The sequence below is a fragment of the Sceloporus occidentalis genome, unplaced genomic scaffold (genome assembly GCF_023333645.1).
Source record: "Sceloporus occidentalis isolate IW3139 unplaced genomic scaffold, rSceOcc1.0.p SCAF_14, whole genome shotgun sequence".
Taxonomy (NCBI): Eukaryota; Metazoa; Chordata; class Lepidosauria; order Squamata; family Phrynosomatidae; genus Sceloporus; species Sceloporus occidentalis.
Window position 1 is genome coordinate 8744203 of NW_028316994.1, and position 19177 is coordinate 8763379.

The 19177-nt window shown below is 41.3% G+C and overlaps 1 protein-coding gene across 1 annotated transcript in view; it reads left to right on the forward strand.

Annotated features, from left to right (window-relative positions):
- Positions 1–16006, forward strand: part of LOC149303795 (zymogen granule membrane protein 16-like) — a 51632-nt gene extending 35626 nt beyond the window's left edge. Inside the window, exons 2-5 of the mRNA XM_089480365.1 lie at positions 10793–10908; positions 12939–12985; positions 13073–13361; positions 14933–16006. Coding sequence (XP_089336491.1) covers positions 12940–12985; positions 13073–13361; positions 14933–15263 — 666 coding nt within the window. The 5' untranslated portion in view covers positions 10793–10908; position 12939 and the 3' untranslated portion in view covers positions 15264–16006. The remainder of the gene's footprint in view (positions 1–10792; positions 10909–12938; positions 12986–13072; positions 13362–14932) is intronic.
- The last annotated feature ends 3171 nt before the right edge of the window (positions 16007–19177 follow it).

Consider the following 19177-nt stretch of genomic DNA (forward strand, 5'->3'; position numbering starts at 1 on the left):
TTGCCAGTGCTGCAGAACTCCTTTGATTGGTGCAGCTGCCTGGCTTTTAAGGTGGATTTTAGGGAGTCAGATGATCATAGCCACACTATTGTAGCTATGTCTTCCTTGCAGGATCTCAATCAAAGCTTTTAAAAGGGAAGTATGTCATTCAGCCATACCATTGAGTGATCAGTCCCTCAATAATACATTATCCTTTGTTGTTATTAGGTGCCCTCGACTTATCTCTGACTCATGGTGACCCTGTGGATGAGACATCTCCAAGACTCCCTATCCTCCACTGTTCTGCTTAGGTCCTACAAATTCAGGCCCATGACCTCCCTAACTGAGTCTAGCCATCAAGTGTGCAGTCCTCCTGTCTTTCTGCTGCCTTCCACTTTTCCTAGCATCATTGTCTTTTTTAAACGAGTCTTTCCTTCTCATGGTGTGTCCAAATGCAATGATCTCAGTTTAGCCATCCTGGCTTCCAGAGAGAGTTTGGCCCTTATCTCTTCTAAGACCCATTTGTTCATCTTTTTGGCTGGCCACAGGATGCTCAGCACTCTTCTCCAGGACTACATCTCAAATGAGTCAATTCTCTTTCTGTCTGCCTTCTTCACTGTCCAGCTCTCACATCCATACATGGTGATGGTGATCCGTACATTATCCTTATCCAGATGCAACAAGGTGTAGAACTTTAAAAGTGTTAACTAGAACCTTGAAGCAGACACAAGATTGTTTCACATAGTGGAGGGATGACCACACAGGGCTAGCTGGTGGTTTCCATGACAGTTGGGCGGTGAATCCATTCCATGGGGTAATCTCTCCAAAGTGGTGAACCAAAATAGTTCCCCCCAAAATAGGTACAGCACCTTGGATAGCTTCTTTAAAATTCAGATTTAAAGAAGCATGAGAACCACCAATACCATGGTAACCTGATGACCACTTAGGTCCAAAACTCACTGCAGAAATAATCCAGTTTGAGACTGCTTTAACAGTCTGGGCTCAAAGCTAGGGAATTCTGGGAACTGTAGTTTTGTGAGATATTTTGCCTTTTCAGTCAGAGAGCTCAGATGCCACAATTCCCAGGATTCCCTAGATAAAGTGGTCTCAAACTGAATTATTTCTGCAGTGTGCTTTGGACCTTACTTTTTTAAAAATTGCAGTTTGATCTTATGTTTATTCCTGAGACCCTTCCCTGGATGTTCCAGGGATTAAAATAGGAAAATTAGTTTGCTCTGACAGGTTCACTCTGCATCTAGGCATTAGAATACACTTCCTTGCATTCTAATTTCTTCTCCTTTTTTGCTGACTTTAATTCATTGGCAGGGCCGGGTCAAGACCTTCTGCCCTCCTCTCCTGTCCTCAGTTTCAACATGTTGAAGCTGACTGAACTAGTAGTTGAATCTTTCTTCAGCAATGGAGAGGGGAATATGTCCTCCACCTTACTCCAGATGAATATAATTGCTTGAGGGGTATGGTAGATGCCATATAGAAGAACTGAAGGGAACCTCAAGGGCCATTTAGAGCAACACTTTGTGATGCAGAAGTACACAATTAACGTAGTCCTGAAAGATTTCTGTGGAAAGACCTCTGAAGAAGAGTTCACCACCCTCTCCGGCAGTCTATTCCACTGTCAAATAGCTCTTGCAGTCAACAAGGTCTTCCTAATGTTTCCATTCTCCAACAGTGTGCCACTGCTCTTCCTCCCTAACATCTGCAGCTGCTTGAGTTGCCACCACTTCACCATGCCTAATGGTTCAGCTGGTCTTGTTCACTGGGGAATAACAATTCTCTTTTGGGGACCTATGATTTGGCTTAACATGTGAAAAGGACAGTGTTTGTGAGTTTTGTTCACCTTCAGTTGCGAGCATAGTATAATGAAGGGAGGGTGTCCTCCATCCCAAACCCTGTCCAATTTTCCCTTTGCTATGGACTGGAGCCAGATGAAAACTATCACTCCGAGCTTTTTAAACATTTCCTTTCTATTAGCATATAAAAATCCCACATATACACATGTTTCTCCAATAGATTTCTCCAGTGACATCTAAAAAACACACACCTACTCTCTACATAAACATACACACAACACACAAAGTTTAAAATATCATTTCCTGCTTTCTTCTCACCCATTAATATGTGACATTAGCTCATTCTTCCAACTAAGAAACCAGCCCCCCCAAAACGGGGGGGGGGGGAAGAGAGATTTAGTCTGAACTTTTAATTATAAATTCAAATGCAAAATATTAATTCTCAGTACCTTACAATATTATATTTTCATCTCTCCCCTGTAACAGTTGCAAAAGAGATTTCCCTGAATCTATCCTCTGATTTAATCTTTTAACAAAGTAATTAATTTGTCCATTTCTGCCAGGCCCATTTTCTTCTCCACCCACTTTTCTACCATCCAGATCTCTGCACTTTTTCATGTACCTCATCTCTTGACATCTCAAGTGGGGATAAAATGTGAAGCCTGGCTATACAAAGTGTAAAATAACTTTTTTTCATGACCTCTGGAACCATGTAGTAACTTTCTGGGAGCTGCTGGCAAGGACTCTTGCACCCTTGTGTTCCTGTCTTCACATGTGGTGAAGCAGCCATGTCAGGACACCTGAGGTTGTGCACAATTTCTAACAGCTTCTGTAGCTATAACGGTCGATTTGTGGGGTCAAGATTTTGGTTTTCTTTGGAACCCACCAGAGAATAATGAAACAAGTGTGAGGCAAACGTAACTTAGACAACATTAGTAGAGCTGGGTAGTCACACTACTTATTGCTAAGCAGTTGTCTCTGTGTGATGCTCTGAAAAAAATGAGGAACTGTGCAAAAACAAGGAGAGCTTGACCAAGGTGTTAAAACAGGTCTACAACACTCCTGTTGCATTCTGGCACATCAGCAGCAATAGCCCATTGCACATCACTGTCCTGGAGCATCAGTCACTCCACTGGCTACTACTGCAGAACAGATGTCCCTCTGTTATAGTGTCATAGCAGCCGCTAGGTCAGTGATTCCCAAACTTTGGTCCTCCAGGTGTTTTGGACTTCAGCTATCAGAAACCCCAACTAGCTTGGCCAACAGTATGGAATTCTGGGAGTTGAAGTCCAAAACATCTTGAGGACCAAAGTTTGGGAAACACTGCCCTAGGTGAATCCAAAGCTATTCAATTATGTTTCCTGCATACTTTTCATAGTCCACTTATGAAAAACTATGTCCCCTGCTGTATTCCAGCCAAAATGTGTCCTCATCAAATGACGGACTTATGACTGGAATAGCTGGCGTACTTCCTGAATTGATCCCACTGAAAGGCAATTTTATTCATTTATTGCAGGTGGGGGGTTTGTTTCCCCTAGCAAAAATGTGGGATGCCTTCAAACATGACCACAAAGTCATCTCTCCCTCCGGTATGAGAGTGACCGTAGCAATTGGCAAATGAGGATATTTTTAGTGGAAAAAAGCTTAAATATGGGCTTAAATATGGGCACTCCTTTTGAACAGCAGTGAAACTCCAAAAGGATATTCCCCAGTGTTTGGTGGAACAAATGCTGTAAAAATGTACACTTTTCTTAACTGTGCTTTAGCAGTGAAGTCTTAATGGCTGCATTCAGGTCAGCAAGACAAGCAAATCTGACGGGGCTTTCAATGCTGGACCAAGAAAATGGTTCAGGGAGAAGTACTGTAGTTTTTGTTTCTTTGTCAGTGTCTAGGCACCAAGAAATATTTTGAGATGAGCCAGGCATGGACGGAAAAAAACCTCAGGCTCCACTTGAGCCAGAATGGTACCAAGCTTCTGTTGATTCCAATCAAGCAGGTGGCAAAATAATTTTTCAACTGGCTCCTGAGGGAAAGCTAGTAGGAACTGTGTGGGGAGTCTCTGGTTTGGGATGAATAATCTCTAGAGGATGATGGCTTATCCCTAGGGGGTGAGGGAGAAAATGTGTTTGATCGCCAAAATGCTGCTGGGATAGAAATGTCATCTTCCCTTGAGAACAATTCTCTTCCTTAGCAGGAGAGCTTGGCCAACCTTCCCAAAGCCCTGCTGGGTTCCTGCCGGCAGAGTGGAGGAAAGAGTGGAACAGGATTTCTTGTCCTTCTTCCACAAATTCTGAAGGGTAACATATAACAAGCTACAAGGCTGGTTTAAAGCTTTCAATTTGTAGTGTGTATGAATGTGTGTGGTAGATTTATGAAGCTTTGGATGAAGTGTATCTAGAACAGACCCCTCCACCAGTGACACATCCTCATCTACTGACTTCACCCCCTGAAGTACCTGCTGAACATTATAATTCTCTTTTTGGAAGGTTTTTTTTGGGGGGGGGGCAGGGGGAGGGAACCTTTTTTTTTTTTTTTACCATACTCAAGGACATACATGTACTTAAGGGATACAAGGCCTGCAGTGGGACACACACAACTGTATTTTCCAGTGCTGCACTACTTCTTTTCACCTACAGCATCTGCTGAGGCCTGAGGTGGTGACCACTTTATCCTGTCTTATGGGTAGAGCTGACCTTGTGCATTTTATTGTTGTTGTTTGTAACTGTCTTCAAGCCAACCTCGACTGATGGTGACCCTATGAATGAGATACCTCCAACACCGCCTATCCTCAACTGCAGGATTTTTCATTGAGTCTATCCATCTAGTATGTGGTCTTTTTCTCTCTTTACTACATTTCCTAGCTGATTGTCTTTTCTACTGTGTCATGTCTCTCATGATGTGGCTGAAGTATGAGAGTCTCAATTTAGTTGTATTGGCTTCCAGGGAGAATTCTGGGTTGATCTCTTCTAGGACCCATTTGTTCATCTTTTTGGCCATCCATGATATCCTCAGCACCCTTCTCCAGCACCACATCTCAAATGAGTCAATCTTCTTCCAGTCTCTTTATGTACACAGCTCTCACACATACACATAATGACGGAGAACACAATGGCTTGGATGATCCTCACTTTAGTGTTCAGTTTTATATCTTTACAGTTTAGGCTCTTGTCTAGTTCTTTCATAGATGCCCTTCCCAGTACAATGACCTTGTGCATTAGGTGATAACAATTCTCTTTTAGGAGGCTTTTGGAAACCTGTATCTGATTTTGGGAACCTGATATCTGAAGAAATTAGCCTTTGTGGTTTGTGTTGGCCTTCTATTGTTAAATGTTATGTTTCTAAGGAATGAAGCAAGTCCCTTAAAACTTTTTCTTTTTTAAATCTTGTGGTCCAGCAGCCATATTTGTATATCTGCAGTAAAACAGAATTTGTAAGAGGTTCTGTGGCAATAACAGGCTATGCAAGAAGAAGATTCTGGGTTAATCTGGAATTTACATGAGAGAAATGAAGTAACAAGATGAAGCTATTAGTTAAATGTAGTAGAAAGAGAAAACCACACAGTCCGCCATGTAGTCTGCCAGAAATGAAGAGCTGTGCCAAAATTTGTAGCATAATCCCCACCTCCCTTCAATCTTTCCTAAAGCTTCCACAAAATGAGTGGCTTTACAGCCTTGACCATTTTGAGAGACCTTTCTGCGTTGTTTCTATTTCTATGATACTTGTCTTGAAGTATGATGACCAGAGGCCTTTTCATACTACACAGTTATATCATTATGGTTGAGATCTTGCATCAAAAACATAGCCATAAAGTCATAGCTATGCTTTAACTCTTCATCTGGCTCCTGAAACCATCCTAAAAGCCAGTAAACTGTCCAGATATATCTAAGACAATCACAAGCCCCCTTTCCTGAATAGTCACTGACAACAGTATATTTGGGGACACACACACACATGGTGAGAGAGAAGGGGGATTGAATTAAGCAGCCATGTCGGTACTTGTGAAGTTATACAGGTTCTGTGGCAATGTCTTTGCTGGGAGACTGATTTGTGAGGAGAAATGTTCTTTGTTCCCCAAAACGTATCCCTTTATGCTTGCTTATATTGAACCACATTTGCCATTTTAATGTCCATTCCTCCACTTGCAAGATGTCTTTTGGGAGTTCATCATCTCCTTTTGTTCTCACCTCCATGGATAATTTGGTGACATGCATCATCAGATGCTTTGTTTTGCCTTTGGTCCTTTTAACACTATTATGTTCCTCTGGGGAGAAATACTGTACAAGCCAGCCAAGCTGATGCAGAAATGCCCTTATGTTCTGCTGGTTAGGGACCCTGTGTGCCCATGTGGAAGAGGGTGCTTGAGTGGGGTGTAAATGACCTCTTTGCCCAGATGACCTCTTTGGTCTCTTCTTCCTTAAGGAATCCAAAGACAGTTGGCAATTCCTAGAGAGGTTGCTTCTCTTCGGTGTTTGATCCTGATATAGCTCAGTGTACCAATTTCAAATAAGATGAATTCCACATATCTTCTATCATCAATATTTATTTTCATTGTCCCTTTTCTCATTCCGGCTCCCATTTCCTGTTCCCTCTGAAATATCAGTCACGGTCTATACACTTTCCTATTTTGATCTCTCAGGCTGGTGCTGGCTACACTCATTGAAATCCAGTTTACAATGGCGCCTTTTAGATGTTCCTGGACTGCAACTCCCATAATTCCTTGCTAATGTCTCTGCTGGCTATGATTGACAGGAGTTACAATCTGGCAATGTTTAGGGGCTCGTTTTTCCCCAGTTTCCTGATAATACTCCACAACTCACTGTAACTACATCAAAGGATGTATAATTGAAATGGGTTATCAGACTGAAAACTAGAGATGGAAAATGTTGATTTTCACACAACCAGCTGAAACTTCTGCCTTTTTAATAACCTCTGAATTGTTATTAAAGGTACAGGAACCACCTCCAATTTCCAATCTGATATCCCTATACTGTTCCCTACCATGTCTTATACAAGTGACTCAATAACAGGATTGCCATTTGTCCTGGAAAACCTGGAAAATCCTGGGTTGAAAGGGCTAAATATGTCCCAGCTGGCTGGACCAGTTGAAGCATTTCTTCTTTGTTGCAGGCCGATGGGTAAGTTAAAACATGGCAATGGTGATGAAGTAGCAAACCATGCAAGAAGACTGGCACTGGTGGGAGCGTCATCCTGCCCTGCAGGTTTCGATGCTACTGCACAGGTGTAGCATTGCCATCTTATTCTTCCACTCCCTCCCACCTTCCCCCTGACAGGCCCAGAGGTCAGGAAAGGAAAGGTGGTCAGCAGCAATGGCCTTGTGTTGTGTGGTGATTGTGTTGGTGGCTTGAACCTAGGGCTAGGCAGCATGGTGGAAGTTCACTTCCAAGCAGCCTTGAGAGAGTAAAGGGAGTCCTAGGGGACATTCACATTTATTTATTTTTGTTTCAAGGAGATCCGGATCTCCACAGTGATGCAATACTGGATCAGTGTTCCCACTACGTTTTCCATTTCCAAATTTCTCCATGACATTTAACCCTGTTGCCATTCACACTTGCCACCATTTCAGTTTAAAATGAAGATGACTCCATTTCTGGGAACGATGTGGCGCAATCCAAATCGATTCAACAACTTACTCACCCTACTGAAGATGTGGATCGTTGTGGCTCTTAAAAAAAGATACACTTAAAGACCCAGTGTCGAATACAGCAGGTTAAGTGGGTTTTTCAATATTCCCCCCCTCAGGAAACTGCACTAAGTGCAGTTGGGACAAGTGTGAACGCCACGGCAATAATCCAGTTTCACATCAGGTTATTTTCATACTGTGAATGGGGTCCTACTCTCTTGGTACTGGTACTGAGGTTGAAACATAACTTTAGAAAAAGTGCAATGATTAATGTGTTGAATCTGCATAATCAGAATATAAATTAATAATATGCATAATTATAATAATTGGCACAATATGCAAATTAGATGCCCAGATATGAGGGACAGGAATATAACAACTCATCTTGACATAGACATGTTCTTCCTTAAGTACATTTTCTTAGCTAGAAAAATCTATTTTTGCAGTGCCCCATGAAAATATCCTTATCTACCAGAAGGAAAAGGAAGATGGCTCTGAAAATCTGGTTCATGCCTTAGTGGCTTAAGTGCATTTCCCTGTCTCTCAGGGTTTTACAAGGTTGTTTCACTGTAGGCATTTCCCCCCCAAAGTCATTAGCAAAATTCCTGCCTTGAAGCCACTGAAGAAACTGTCAAAGAATCTCTTAATTTCATCTTCGCTGTACAACATTTTTTGGTTCTGAGCCATTTTCTTAAATCCCCTCTGTGGTATCCTTTTATAATGCTTTTATAATCCTTTTATTGCTTATTAATCATTTATTTAACACACTGCATGCCCTACAACATTTCAAAGATGTAAAATGGGACACATGTGGTCAAGCAACATTGGAATGTGATCAAGATGGCAAATATTGTGAACGAAGAAAAAACACAAGTGAAGAGAGGCTGCAGCAATTTGCTTTTGCCTGCATCTACTGGAAAGAGCAAGATTCTGCTCCCTCCTCTCCTCCCTGCTGAGTTAATGGAATGCGCTTTGAACTCTGTTTGAACAATGGAACCGTGCTGAAAATAATGGGGGAAGGTTGAGGAGGAGATAAGAGAAACTGGAACTCTTTAAAAGCAGCTGAAAAAGTGGGCTGGCAGAGGATTAATTGGGACTGTCTTTTTCAGTTCAGGACACTTGTAGGGTGTGACATTGATATCAACTCTAAAACCTCATAAGATAGTTCACAAATGATTTAACACAAAATGCAGAAAGCAGGTTTACAATCCAAAAAGACAAGATTGGAATAAGGTGAAAAAAGGGAAGAAAAATAAAGAAGAAATGGAAAAGAGAAAAGAAGAAAATTCAAACCCTAGTTCTTAACATCATGCAGTGTTCCCACAGTGATGAGGTTGGATGGAGAAAAAAATCTATATAGTTTGAGAAACAGGCATCATTGCATCTCTAACAAATTGTCTGCTGCCCTGTCTTTCCTCAAAAGGGTTGTAGTACACCAGCAATTGTGTTTTTCTTACATGGCATGGAGCATTAGGCTTGTGGAGCATAGACAGAAATAGCCTGTCCTTGTCATTTAGGATGCCCATGTATCTATCTATCTATCTATCTATCTATCTATCTATCTATCTATCTATCATCTATCTATCATCTATCTAATCTATGTATATATGGTGGTATCTATCATCTTTGTCTATCTATCTATCTATCTATCTATCTATCTATCTATCTATCTATCTATCTATGGTGGATGATGCATAAGGGGCACTCTTACTCCCAGGTAGCATTCAGGAGAAACAAATGATATCCATTCTCCTTGCATTCTGTGGAGAAGGGTCCAGCCAAGTTGGTAAAAGCAGTAGCAAATGGCAACTGCAGTTCCTCACTGGCTGCATCCTTACTGCAGAAAAAATTCAGTTTGACACCACTTTTAAATGTCATGGCTTAATGCTATGGGATGCTGGGAATTGTAGTTTGTTGTAGTTCTCTCTAGAGCTCTCTGACAGAGAAGGCTAAATAGCTCACAAAACTACAATGCCCAGCATTCCATAACATTAAGCCATGGCAGTTAAAGTGGTGTCAAACTGAATTGTTCCTGCAGTGTGGATGCAGCCCCTGACTGTGTTCAACTAATCATCAGCAAAAGATTGACCAAGGCCATCAATATGAATCTTTTTGGTTCATCAAACACTTGAAATTTCTCCAAGGCCTGCTGGAAAATGAATTGTCTTTGGCTGGTAACTGAAGGTTGGCAAGGAAGAAGAGATTGCCCTTGAGATGGAGTTCCAGAAAGTTGGTGCTACTCCTAAAAAAGCTTTGACGAGATGTAGATTACCATCTTCTATATCATGCATATTGTTTCTTGGCAGAGTAACCACCATCTCCCTATCCGGAAAAGAAGCCATGTATCACCCATAAGAGGCCTTACAGTCAAAAGAGGCTTTACAGTCTTTCCCAGCTCAATGAATTCTATTATATAAACAGCATGGCTATTGCCAAGATTTCAATCCTCACATTTCAAGTTTTTCACCTCCATGATCTTCTCTGAGAAACAATTCAGACATGCTGTAAACAGTTCACTGACTTAGTACCCAGTAAGCCTGAATGTCTGAATTACTTTGCTTTAACAGTGTTGTGTCCAGAGTTTGGCCATCCTTAGTGTTTGGTGTAGAAGGACCTTTTCACTCAACACAATCCTTGTTTGAGGTTTTACCCACCAGGGAATGTCCAAGATATCTTCTTGTACCTGATCGTAACTGCTTGCTCCTTTTTCTCACCCTTTGTGGCCTAAATACCTTAAAGAAGAGGTTCTCAAAAGGTGGGGCAGGACCCTTGGAGGGGGCAAGGGTGGCTCAAGGGGAGGAGACTTGGAGGCCCTGATCCGTTTTCCTCTTCTCAAACTTTTTAATGTGTAAAATTTACACACACATTGGGTTAAATATTGAATTTACTTAAATAAAATTGTTCTAATTTGAACAATGTGATTACCGTATAATTACAAATACTGTATACATGAATGTGCGGATGAAAATATGCACACTAAATAAGCAAAATATTTTTATTCATCTACTATGTCGAGTGGGGAAGGGTGATGTCCACATGCAAATATAAAGGGGTTTCCCAAAGGTAAAAGGGTTGAGTACCACTGCCCTAAAGGCAATCAGCTGATCTTGCAAGCTAAACAGAGTCAACTCTGTTTAGTGCTTGGATGTGGGACTGCCAATGAATTCCAGGTCCTGTCAGCTATATTTCAGAGGAAGGAACTGGCAAAACCACCTCTGAGTATTTCTTGCCCAAGAAAATCCTATGAAATTTATGGGGTCACCATATATTGACAGACGACTTGAAGGCACATACACACACACCTCACCTTTTCCTTCTCACTTCCTTAATTTTTGTAATAGTTCTCCTTGCTATTTGCCAACAGGTCAGAAAGGTGATGCCACATCTTAGTTAGTGATGGATATAAAATTCAAAGGTTTCTCTTCAGCTGATACTACACAACACAGGCACAGACCTAAGGAGGACTGTTTACACTGTCAGGTAAGTCACAGCTGGGAGAATGGTGAGACTTCTCATGAAGACCAAATGAAAAGCAGGAACAGTGGCCTGACTAGGAGGTGTAGGGGGTACACCTGGTGACACCCATGAGAGGAGGTGACATTGCCAGGGCGGTAATGTTGGCCATGTGCCTGGCACCCTGAAGAAATCTCATCCTGGTTGTTGGAGATGGGGGCAGATGGGGCCACCGTTCTTGCTCAGGATGAGGAGTAAGAACAGGAGGATCCACCATGCCCACCTAGCTCATCCTGGCTGGGCCAGCCATGCATCCCCAAGTAGAGCACCAAATGAATAGTGGCACCCTAGCAAGCCAAGAATGTGGGAGTGGGGATTTTCTTGCATGTGGGGTCTCTGAGGCCTAGCACATTCTCTTGCAGATTGAGAAGCTGAGCATTGGTGAGGATTGTATGATGTCTCATGTGTGTGTGTGGGCTCCCCAATTCCCATGACAGTTGTCCCCCGTTCTGGCTGATGATAGGTGACACCATGGGGTTAACACCATGAGTGGCACTGGGGTGACATCTACCTCCCTAATAAGGAACAGGAAAAACTCTTTACCTCCATGGCTGGTATTTGTTTTTAGGGACCACCTGCCATATTCAGGAGATGACTTGTGATGGCTCCCTTACAGTTCTACGCATCTCTTACAAACTGTATATTGCTGGTGGGGCACCTATTATAAAAAAAGGTAAAGGTTTCTCCTTTGACGTGAATGTCTAGTCATGTCTGACTATAGAGGGTGACGCTCATCTCTGTTATTAAGCCAAAGAGCCAGCATAGTCAAAGATGACTCCATAGTCATGTGGCCAGCATGACCGCACAGAACGCTGTTACCTTCCCACCGAAGTGGTACCTATTTATCTACTTGCAGTTTTACATACTTTCAAACTGCTAGATTGGCAGAAATTGGGAATAGTGATGGGAGCTCACTCTGTCATGCGGTGCTTGGGTGGAAACATTTATTCAGGTATGGGAGTGTCTTTTAAGAAACCTTGAGGAGCTGGAGTGCACATGGAGCACACTTAGTATAGATCCTGGAGATATGGTGCAATTGGACAAACTTCCTTTAGAACAGCGGTAGACAAAGTAGGGCCACTCAACTCCACAGTTTCAGGCCCTGAAGATCCCGATAGCTCCCCAAAGTCATCTGAACCACTCATTTTTTTAAAAAAAAAATTGCCTGTTTTTCAAGTGATTTCCCACCTCATATGAACACAGCAGTGTAGCTGCTTACTCCCTTCACCCACTTTAACAGCCTCTTTGGGATTGTTTTCAGCCAAAAAGTGTGACCAGAAGTGACACAATGACATTTCTGGTGTTCTTTGATCTATCATGCAGAGGCATGGAGGTAAAAGTGGCCTTTGACCACCTTTCCCTGTGCAGTTGCCCACTTTATATTTAGAAGGTAACAAATCTGGAAGCAATTTAGCATGTTGATGCAAAACTTTGCCAAGTAGATCTAGACCGTCTTCACTGTACTTCTTACACTGTGCCCTGCAACTGTCCTCATTAGGAAGGAACTGTCCCTATTAATCCTCTGTTGTCCCATTTTTTGAGCTGTTTTTAAGATGACTCAGTTTCTCTCTTCTCCTTCCACTTTTCCTTCAGTTTATATCAATCACTGCTAAACTAAGTTCAAAGTGCAAATGTAGTTTGCACCGAAGTAAATGAGCAGAGAGGAAAGAAGAAGAAGGGGCAGAATCTTTTCTTTCCCAGTTGTCTCTAGCAAAAGCAAACTGCTGCAGCTACTCCTTGCTTTTGTGTTTTTCTCCATTAATACCTTTGCCATCTTGATTACACTTCCATGTTACTTGGCCATGTGAGTCCCAGTTTTTATCTATAATCTATGTCAGAGGGTATGTCACACTTTATAGGACTCTTGAACCTAAGGCTCACAATGCCTTAGAAGGGACTATATGGACTATGTTGTCCTGAGCATTTTGGCAAATAGGGTGGGCTATAGTAGAATATAATACTTTAATTAACTTGTTTTATTAAACTTCTCTTTCTAGGATGTTTTTCCTCACCTTCCTCATATTATTCACCACCATCCATGCAGGTAAATCCAGCTGTAGGTTTTAGAGCATGTGTTGTTAATGCTGTGGACAGTTGCTTGGTTTTAACTCATCAAGTCTTTCTTCTCTAGGTCTTATTACTGGTACCTTTGAAAAAGACTCAAAAATAGTCTCAGGATTTGACTCCTCTTATTCCATTTCTGGAGGATATGGCAGCCAAGGTGCTTCTTTCTCCATAGGGGAATATGGTGGCCAAAGTGCTTCCTCCTCCTTAGTGGAATATGGTGGCATACTCTCGTCTTCTTCCCATTCTGGGGAATATGGAGGGCCAGGAGGACTACGATTCTCACACTCTTCGAACCAACTGGATGGACCAATAACAGCCATTAGAGTTCGAATTAACCCTGTAAACATTGTTGGGTAAGTTAAGGAAAGTCTAGAAAGGGAGAGGAATTGCAGGTTTTGTGCTGGGTATCTAAACAAGTGCCTTTTTTAAAAAACACCTTTTTGTAGTTGATAGACAGGATGCAAAATGTGGTTTTACCTCTTCCTCCTGGTTCTAGAATCAAGGATTATTATAACTTTATCTGCTAAATCAATTTCTTCTGCTGGAAAGATCATGATAAACATGTGACTACGTAAAACCTCTATTTACATGGATATTTTAAAGGCAGGAGGGAAAAGCGGTCTGAATTCAGCAGCCCACATAGCTAATCCTAGCTAATCCAGCCAGTGTAGCTACCCCTAGGCAGGAGTATGGCAAGCCTCAAAATCCAAAAGATACACAGAGCTTAAAAGCCCAGACAAATTTGTAGAAAGTGCCCCCCCACTTTTTCTCTGGAAGATGCTTGGATAGCATCATTATATATTTGAGCCTTTAGGCGGCAGTAGATCTAGTTTATATGAGTGGAAGTTAGGCATTATCTGGCCCCATTCCCATTTACATTTAAACCAGTTTGCGATTTGCCTTCACTCCATGTCAGTAAATCGATTCCAAAAGGTCCGGATCTTTTCATTATCCATCCATAATTGCTTCTTTTTTGGCACGATTGTCATCCCCACTAGTTTGCGCTGCTTCAAAATGCATGTCAATCATCTGTGCAACCGCCAAAGAACTCGAGTCAGGAAAGAGTGTGTGGGGGGGTGGCATTTGCCTCACTTCATCACAATTGAAACCGATCTCAGTAGGATCGGAACTGGTTTCAAATGGGAACAACGGTCATATAACCCGATCAGCAATTCGCTTTAAATCATAGTGGGAATGCGGTCTCTGTCCTCTTTCTTGACTGGGAGGGAAAATAAATGCAGTAAAGTATGACAGGTCACACCAATCATGGAGCAACCTGGAAGAAACCACTAGAAAATTCATGGGGACACAATGAATGGATAGGCAACTTAAAAGCACATATATACACACTGTAGAGGTCTCTGTTCCTCACAGTGGAGTAATTGATTTAACACTTTGTGCTACATTTCTGGCATAAACACTGTGCCCTTGTCTGGGCATCTTTCACACTACATAATTATAGTGCTATGAATCCACTTTAACTGCTATGGTTCCATCCTATGGAATCCTGAGAATTGCAGTTTTCAGGGCAGGGGAGTATTTACAGTTCTTGGCCAGGAAGTTCTTCTGCCTCACCAAACTACAAAACCTAAACTTCCATAAGACATGGCTATGGAAAATGGACTGCAATTATAGTGCTCTTAACAGTGCAGTGTAGTGGTTTGAGCATTGGACTATGACTCTGGAGACCAGGGTTCAAATCCCCACTTAGCCATGGAATCCCATTGGGTGACCTTGAGCAAGTCACACTCTCTCAGCCTCAGAGGATGGTAATGGAAAAACCCCTCTGAAGAAACTTGCCAAGAAAACCCCATGATAGGTTTGCCATATGTTGGAAATGACTTGAAGGAATACAATAACAACAACAATAAAATTGTGTAGTGTGAAAGTGCCCTAAGTCACATCCTCCCTTCTTTTATTGCAGCATCCAGTTCCGTTATGGCACTAAGTGGAGCCAATATAAAGGTGGTTTCGTTGGGAGTGAGCAAGAAATCTTCCTGCACCCAGGTGAGTCCATCATCCAGGTCACTGGGAAGTACCACTTGTACATCAAGCAGCTCATTTTCATCACTGACCAGCACCGTGAGTTTTCCTTTGGACACGGAATTGGCACCAGCTTCAATGCTGTCCCACTCCACTCAGGAACCGTCTTGCGCTTTATCAGTGGCCGGGCTCTTTTAGTACTTGATGCCATCTCTTTCCATTGGGACACTTACTACAGTGGTTTCCCCCCAAATGGGCATCCTGAAGGGTAAAAAGACTGAGAGACCAGCCGTTTGATGGCATGAAGGGCAATTCAGGCTAAGGACAGATTAGCTTCTTTTCACTCATCTCTATAGGCTTCCCTTCACTCTTGTCTATGAGTCTGATGGTTCTTCACTACTGCATCTGTACCCAAGAATTCTTCTGCTAGCTCCCTTTTCCATGTGTTGACCATTTTCACCTTTCCTTTCCTAGTTATTCTTCTCCCTTATGCCATCCACATGAGCCAGAAGATTCCCCATCAGTTATGATCAATTTAAAAAATATTTGTAATAAGGTGTCAGATGTCTTTTACTTCAGCTGCACCATGGAAGAATGCTATGCATTTTGATTGCCACTGAGGTTGCTAATATTGCCACTTATCTGAATGGTTGAGATGATGTTGAAATTGAGCGTGACTGAAGAAGGCTTTGCTGAAACATCCTTTAGAAGTTAGTCTGGGGTTGGCCATTTTGCTTCTGCTTTCAGTTTATCTGTTTGGCATTTACATTGCTTCTGTTTGAATTTACAACTTGGCAATTACATCTGCTTGTAATTTACAGTGAGCCCTTGGTAGTTTGGTTCCAGGACTCCCATGGATACCAAAATCCAAAGATGTTCAAGTCCCGTTAAATACAATGGATAGTAAAATGGTGACCCTTATATAAAATGACAAAATCAAGGTTTGCTTTTTGGAATTTATATATTCTTTGAAATATTTTCAAGCTGTGGATGCTTGAATCCATGAATAAAGAATCTGTGGATATGGAAGGCCGACTGTATGTCCATTTATTATAATTTCTTGTTGAAATTGTGAATGTTCACATCAGGAACTGTTTTTGTATCACTAATAGAAATTACATGCATTTTGCTTTTGCCTTGAATTTATTTTCTTGCTAATTTCTGTGAAAGCCCGTATGGCATAGCAGTTTGAGTATTGGACTATGACTCTGGAGACCAGGGTTCAATTCCCAGCTCAGCTATGTAACCTACTGAGTGACCATGGGCAAGTCACATACTCTCAGTCTCAGGAGAAGGCAATGGCAAACCTCCTCGAACATATCTTGCCAAGAAAGCCCCATGATAGTGTCTTAGGGTCGCCATAAATCAGAAACGACTTGAAGGCACACAACAACAACAACAACAACAACAGCAAAAATTACATTTGCTTTTAATTTAAATGTCGCTCAGCCCTATTATCTTATCCAGTGAATTTCTTGGTGATTTATTACATTCTGTTACTAAAAAGGCATCTTTGTATTACATGACTCTCTTTTATATTAGCACCTAGAAATGCAAGGTTTCTCTGTTTATTACAGTACGTAATTCTTTGTTGATACAGGAAAATAATTGACACAATACAGTGTTATATACATATATATTGATTTAATTCTTACTGGGGTTTAGTCCTTATGTTCATTATGGATATACAATAGAGAAGACTCTGTTGTTTTGTCTCTCACACCTGCATAAAGACAGAAATATGTTGTGCATCATGTCATTTTGAATCTGGGCAATATGCTGGTTTTAGAGAGAAAGGCATGGCTTAGGTCAACTGAAATCAATACTTTCATTTGGTATTTTGGTAGAACACAAACTTGTTAATAGCTATTTCCTGGCTGGCAACTCTGCATGCCATGGATTTCAACTGTCCCTTATTGCTGTTTTGAAAACCTGCAACACTAACAAAAGGACAAGAAAGAAAAATCCAAAAGTATACAATGCTTGAGCAAAGAACAATACGTAGTTGGGTAAACAGCAGAGCAATAAGAAAAGGAAAAGAGCATTGAACACTATATCTCTGCCACTATTTAATAGATCTGCTTGAACTTTGGTATCAATATAACTATTCTCTGCCTAGTGTTAGCAAAAGGTGGACAAATCTGGTTTCTAATAACACCAAAAACATGTAGGTTTAAGATTACTGTATTTCTATTTTAGAGAGGACCATCATCCCCTTTGGAGAATAAGAGAAAGGATGAAAAGAGACAGCAAGTCAAGGAGAGTATATAGAAGTTCTCAAATACCCAAGAGAGAGAACAAAATCTTTCTGGGGAATGTCTAACCTATAGAAAGTTAGCCTGACTTTTTTAGGTTGAAGGGAGATTTTAAAAAAGAAAATCAATTTTGAGAATTGTCATCTAACATGAGGGAAAAAGGTGGAATGCAATTTGCCAGTTGTTAAAAAACAAAGTAGACAGTAATGGTCAGGTTACGACACGGATTGTTAAAAACATAATATGATCAAATGTTAGCACTGACATGCTACAAACTGAATATTCCCGTAAGTTTTTCTTCTACTAACAAAACAGAAGGAAAACATTCCAGCTAGAGTAGACACATTGAATCAATGAGACCATTCACATTTCACAATTATGGTGCTATTAATTGACTTTAATTGCCATTGTTCTGTCCCATGGAGTCCTGGGACTGGGAACTGAGTGAGGGACACTTAGACTTGCCATCTTGAGAGCTCTAGTGCCTCAGCAAACTACAGTTCCCAGTATTCAAAGGGATGGAACAATGGCAAGTAAAGTGGAATAACAGCGCTATAACTGTATAGTATGAATGGACCCAATGAGAACTTGGTAGGTTGACAGTTATATAAATTTCATGGATTCAGTTAATCTAAGCATAGCTGGCAATAGAAATCGGATAAAGGCACTGACAAGCTCCCCAGCCCCATTGCCGATCCCTCTTGCTCAGGTGTGATGACTAAATCCAAGAGTCCTAGATGGCCGTGAACTTACTGAAGTGCTTGGTAATACAGGATGATCTACATCTCTCTTTATTGTAAAGATGAATGTTCACATGTCTTCCTAAGTAGCAGGCACCACTCTGGACTGAGAATCCCAGAAGACCAACTAGGCTGTAAAGTTTTGTCAGGAGAATCTCCAATCCTGGTGTGTTCCTAGATGAATCTGCATTGCAGAAATACATTGCTGCATTGCTGGAAATGCCATCCTGACACCGTTTTAACTGTGAGGCACCAGAGATCTCTGACAGACCAGGTTGCATGCCTCACCAAACTTCAAATCCCAGGATTCTGTAGGACAGAGTCATGGCAGTTAAAGTGGAGTCAAATGCTTTAATTCTACAGTGTAAATTCACCCTGCATCTCCTCTGTTGTGTATTACATGCACCTTATAAATCTCCACGTCTGAACTCTTGTTGTCCATTATATGCAAGCAGCTTGTAAGACAAGAACTTCTAACTCAAAACATCCCTTGTGATGAAGACAGGGTTACTAGACTATTTCTTGGAGGCCTGATGAGATCTGTTTCTAACCTGTCAGTGGCTCATTTCTATCATGGTTCATTGTTATATGAAATATGTAATATTAAGACTGACATTAAGACTAGGTGTCTTGTTTTCCTTTTCCTTCCTTGTTCCTTTCATTCTGTGTTGTTTCCTAATAGTGTGTGAACATGAAGGCAGAGACTGTTGTGCTTTCATTTGATCTGTAAGCTTCTTCAAAAACTGTCCTAGCTGAAGAGCAAATGTAAATGCTTTAAGCAATAAATCAAGCAATTAAAAAATGAATCCAGCAGCAGTATATGATACCCCGGTGCCCCCAATTTAAGAAAATGTCCAAAAGCCTACAGATGAAAAGGCCACAGTGCGAAGCAATGGAAAGGGTTGCTATATGAAATGACAGACTCCTCCTTCAAATTAAAAATGCCAAGGAAAATCTCTACAGATCTAAATCTCTTCTCCAGAAAGCTATTGCTGCTCTGTCTGAGAGCTCCTAAAATATCCTTGAATCACTGTTTCTGTTTTGGTCTCTGTCTGGGGAGCCTCCAAATTTTTAAAGTGTTTCCTATTTTAATTCTGCAGTGTGGTGCGGTGTAAATGGTTATAAAGACCCAAGAATACGCCTATAGCTAAGCCATTTAAGAGGTCAAAGTATGGAGTGATTTGTATATGG